General features: G+C 39.5%; 1 protein-coding gene across 1 annotated transcript in view; it reads right to left on the reverse strand.

The window, feature by feature from the left end:
• pgrmc1 (progesterone receptor membrane component 1) overlaps positions 1-5,402 on the reverse strand; it is an 18,972-nt gene extending 13,570 nt beyond the window's left edge. The window contains exons 1-2 of the mRNA XM_010794569.1: positions 5,310-5,402; positions 3,911-4,328 (exon numbers count right to left, since the gene is read on the reverse strand). Of these exons, the coding sequence (XP_010792871.1) occupies positions 3,911-4,205 (295 nt within the window). The 5' untranslated portion in view covers positions 4,206-4,328; positions 5,310-5,402. The remainder of the gene's footprint in view (positions 1-3,910; positions 4,329-5,309) is intronic.

Consider the following 5,402-nt stretch of genomic DNA (forward strand, 5'->3'; position numbering starts at 1 on the left):
AGACACCGGAACTCAGCCTGAGCACACACGCAAACTCCCAGCCAGGCTGCGGGTGTGTGTGTGTGTGTGTGTGTGTTTGGGGCTGGGTTTCACTGTGTCTCGCTGTCTCGCAGACGGCCACTGGGCTCACAGGGAGGGGGGGCAGGAGCGCTCCAACAAGCCAGAGAGTGAATACACATACTATACAGAGATGCTGTATGAGAAACCAATGTGAGTTTGGAAAATTGCAGAATATAAATGCATTTTATTTAGTAGACCTCAACAATGGAATTATGATTAGTAGAAATGGCCATGACATGGGACCTTTAATTTCATGCTCACAGTGACGATGCTAACATTGAGATGTTTACCATTCAGTTATTAGTTTCAACCTGATGATGATGGTAGTCGATGAAAAGTCACAGGATCACCAAAGTAATCACAATTTATCCTGAGAGGGTCATGAAGGTCTTTGCAAAATGTAGAGCTAATCCATCCGCTCGTTGTTGAAAAAGGGAGTGTGAGTGTGTGCCCTTGTTGTGGAGCGCTGTAAAGAATATGTGATCGGTCCTTTTGTTTACACACAAACGTCTAAAAAATACAAAAGATCGAGAGCTTTGAGTCCCTATCTGTTGCTATGTTTAAAGCCAAATTACAAGTCACGGCAACCGACCTTACTAGCAAATCTAAGCTAGCATTAGCATAGCTATAGTTCTCCCTGGCAGACAGGCAGTTGTCATCAATCTCCTGAAGTAGGATTATTTTATATATACAAATGCATTCATATTAGTTTATACATATAATAACCACTTTCATGTCAACAATGTTCCTGGACTGTCAGACGTACTGTATGTGCAGTACACTTAATGAATAATTGAGTATGTACGACGCAGTGTGTCAGCAGAGACCTGACCAACAACAGAATACGCAAATCCTAAAATCATCCTAACATTTCAAATATGGGGGAGCATCCCATGTAATTAAAGAATAAGCGGACAGAGGAGAGTGGAGAAGCTATAGGGAAGGATAGCAGAGATAAACAAGGAGGCAAGTGAAGAGAGGGAGAGTGAAAAGATTGAGGAGGAGAACAGGAGGGGAATTCCCAGGAATCAGGAGGTGAGAGTTTGGCCTGAGGTGTAATCCTCTGAGATGTTAGGCAACACCAGACCAGCTCCTCCATCTTCCTGACAGCTCCTCGTGCTCCCAATCCTTCACTGAGATCTGTCTTGATGAGAAGCTTCTTCCCTCAGATGTCGTCGTTTTTTCTTCTTATATCCCCCGTCTCATCTACTGCACAGACACCCTGAAGGAGGAGCCATTACTCATCGGTCCCTTCCTATTTTGTCCCCAAGAGCAACAGATATATTGTGATGCTGACCCTAACAATACCTACTGGAAGCCAGGAACCTATAGGAATCTTAATCTAACCATTTACCCCCCAAACCTTCACCAGATCCAGGAGAGGCTGCATGGAACAAACAAAAAACACTACGAGCGTAAAGCCAGGTTATTATCAATGCTAGCGTGTCATGATTGAATAAATACTGCTATGAGTCTGCAAACACTTTAAACATGTCTGCTTTTCAAAAATAGCTTAAGGTATAATTTGTTAATACATTATTTTAAAGATTGAATTTATGAGCTGCAATGGTGTAAAGTAACTAAGTACATTAAGTACTGTACTTAAGTACAATCTTGAGGTACCTGTACTTTACTTATTTACATGTTGTGCTACTTTGTACTTCTACTCCACTACAATTCAGAGGTAAATGGTGTACTTCTACTCCACTACATGTATTTAATACCTTTAGTTACTTTACAGATGTGGATGAATGATGTGAAATATAATCAAGTATTAAATCAGACTTTAGTTCCACCTGGAGTAAATCCACAAGCTACCCTGCANTAGCATTGATAATATAGTAACGTTACTGGCAGGACTGTTGATACTGATCCATAACAGAAACGAATGTGCAAGTATCAGCTGTATCTCGCTTTGCCTAATGCAACTCCACACTACGGTGCTGTGTACCGGAGGAGAGACGCGAGATACGGCTGATACTTGACGAGTTACCTAATGCAACTTCACACTACGTCTTACGGTGCCGTGTACCGGAAGGGAGAGAGAGAGAGAGCAGCGAAGGGGGGGGAGAGATGTAATACGGTTTCCTGATAAAGCTGTGGAGAGTATGTGCTGCAGGGAGGTGGATGCACAACGCACCCAGGAACGAACGCTAGCTCCGGTCCTTTTTCCGTGAGGGAAACTGTGGACTCGATGTCCTGACAGGCTGGTATTTGTGCATAAACACAATACTGCACCATGATTACAAATGGTGAAATACAATGTAAAACTACCGAAAAATACCAGCTCACTAAAACACAACCGCTCAACTCAACGCAACTACTAACTATACCCTCGGTCAGAGAGCGGAGATGTTTCCCCTTTGTTATGTAATATGATGCGTTTGACGTATGACCTTAAAAAAAAGCCGTTTTTAAGAGCAGAGCTCAAAATTGCTCCTTTCCCTCTGAATTCCTGCCCTTATGTCTCGTAAAACATATCAAATCCTACATTCACTTACTTTTAATTGTAATTTTCAAGCAAGTTTAAGCATAAATGTAGAAAAAAAAAAGAAACCTGCAAGAAACTCTTTAAACAATGAAAGGAAGCACTGCTAAGTCAGCCTTTGATAGGATTTTTCCTTTATAAATAAGTATTTGCCATGTTTAAGACTGATTTTAATTCAAGTTTGCTTATGGTCACACATACATCTGGAGCAACACTTTCAAACAACCTCCAGCCCTTAATATTTCAAGTCAAACTGACTGCAACAGCCTTGAGCGCTATCAAAATGTCCTTGAGCACCAACCCCTCTGCCCATGGACACATTTTTAAAATAGCTAAATTACTTTTATACCCAAATACTCCCCAGAGGCTTCAGGGCTGGGTGTGCAGGGTCATTAAAAGTGTGCATGCCAGTTAGATACCATGTTGGTCAGAGGTTACAAGTAACAGAGGTTACCATCACAGATAAGATATAATAAACAGAGGTCTAACTCTGCTTACGTTTCCACATGGCTGAAAGTAAGAAGCATGACAGGACAGAATCTAAATTTCAGAGAACACATGACTTACTCTGTTAAAAAACTATCACAACTGCAAAAGATCAACACGTATGAGGCCTCCTCTCGCAAAGCTGAATTCATATTGAAAACAATCTGTCTTAATTTGAATAATGAGCTCTATAAAGTGTGGACATTGCTTGTTGTGATTGGCTGAAACTCTTATTGCAGTTCACAAAAGGCATGAGAGCGAATACAATTCAGGCATATGCTGATATAGTGATAAACAGATGAATGCATCAATCTATAGTATCACATTAATCTGAAATGGACCTTTCTGCACAATAAAACATGTAATTTGTGTAATAAATATTCTGATGTCAACACCTTAAATACATTGTGAATTCAGGGGGTGTACAACATAGATACATGTACTTTATCCCAAATTGGGGTAGTATTGAGTTAGAAAATAAATGGACTATTGAACTGTGATATAACTACTTTTAGTGAAGTAAGACACATGAGTATTACAAGTATATATGCACATAGAGAGCGTATATCCTCTATTCGCCCCACAGCAAATGCACTTGTTTTTTGACTATGGAGTAACACTAATTCCTCCATAGACGATCTGTGGTCCCAAGGCTAGTTGCTCCTCTGTTGTGAAACGGGATCTCAGATCTTTAACTAAAGGGGGTGTGGCGTTAGCTTCCACTTAAACAATAACTAATTAAACGAGTATTATTTGGTAAAAAAGTGTTTTTTTTATCAATGCATATTTAAAATATCACAACGTCGCCAACGAGCTGGCGTCGTTGCGCAGTGACGACGGAAGGGTCCGCGCGGTGACCGTTACCCCAATAGTTACCTGGGCCGTAGAACTTCTTCCCCCGCGTGACGTCGAACACTTTCCCGTTGACAGCCATGAGGATCCTCGGGTCCTGGAGCCCATCGTAGGGCTTCAACTCAGCGAGGGTGAAATCTCTCTTCTTGAGTTTGGGCAGCTGCGGCTCCACCTCGCCGAGATCCGGAGGTTTGTCCCCGCGGAAGATCTTGTACAGGAGGAACAGACAAAGGCTGAGCAGCGTCAGGTTCAGCGGGGAGGTGAAGATCTCCTGGAAAAGACCACCAGAAGTTACCTCGCTTCCTTCTTCTTCAGCCATGTTGGGTCCTCTCTCTGTCGGTGTGTGTGGGTGGGACCGGGAGAGCTCCCGGTTCCTGAACCAACCACAGCTGCAGCGCGAGAGGCGTCGGTTAACGGCTTTAAACCAATAGGGTTCCTCCGACTGCGTGCCAAAAAAGCGACACATAAAGATTAATATATATGTGTTGTCGATCAATGCAATCGTTAGTTCTTATGATTGATTATTTGTTTTTTATAGTGTCAGGAATATATTTAATTTAAAAATAACAGATATGAAACTTTTTTGCTGTTTTATTATTACATAATAGCCTATCATTATATAATACAATCAGGTCATATTTGCAGAAATGGGTTACTGTACATTATAAAATCAATAGAGATTAAGATGTGTGAGAAAAGTCGGCAAATAAGTCTGAAAAACCTTCTCAAATAAATCATTTTGGAGGAAACAACATCATATAAGAAAAACGTTATTATTTACAATAAAGTGTATATGGCTTCTTATAAATGCTCAGCTGTCATACTCTGGTGGATAACTAGCTATCAACAACATTATTTTATAATGGCCAAATCCAATAAAACAATATGTTATTATGGCAAAATCCAATAAAACATGATGTTATTGGGGGAAAAAATCGAAGAAAACATTATGTTATAATGGCCAAATACAATAAAACATTATGTTATTATAGCAGAAACCAATAAAATATTATGTTATAATGGCAACATTCAATAAAACATGATGTTATAATGGCAAATTTCAATAAAACATGATATTATTATGACCAAAACCAATACCAAATTATGTTAATATGGCCATATACAATAAAATATTATGTTATTATGGTCAAATACAATACAACAGTATGTTATAATGGCACAATCTAATAAAACATTATGTTATAATGGCAAAATCCAATAAAACAGGATTTTATAATGGCAAAATTCAATAAAACATGATGTTATTATGGCCAAAACCAATACAAAATTATGTTATAATGGCAAAATCTAATACAACATTATGTTATTATGGCCATAATATCCAATTAAACATTATGGTATAACTGTCTGCCATATACAATAACATGGTCAGTCTTAGCTGTGAAAAGTAATTCCCATAAACCTTTGTTCTGACAGTAGCAGTCTGCACAGGATTCAGGCAGCTTTAGTTATTTTCCAGCTTCACAAAGTTATAAACAAACAAGTGTCCCAGTCC

This window comes from Notothenia coriiceps, unplaced genomic scaffold (assembly GCF_000735185.1).
Source record: "Notothenia coriiceps isolate Sejong01 unplaced genomic scaffold, NC01 NC01_scaffold00037246, whole genome shotgun sequence".
In the NCBI taxonomy this organism is placed as follows: domain Eukaryota; kingdom Metazoa; phylum Chordata; class Actinopteri; order Perciformes; family Nototheniidae; genus Notothenia; species Notothenia coriiceps.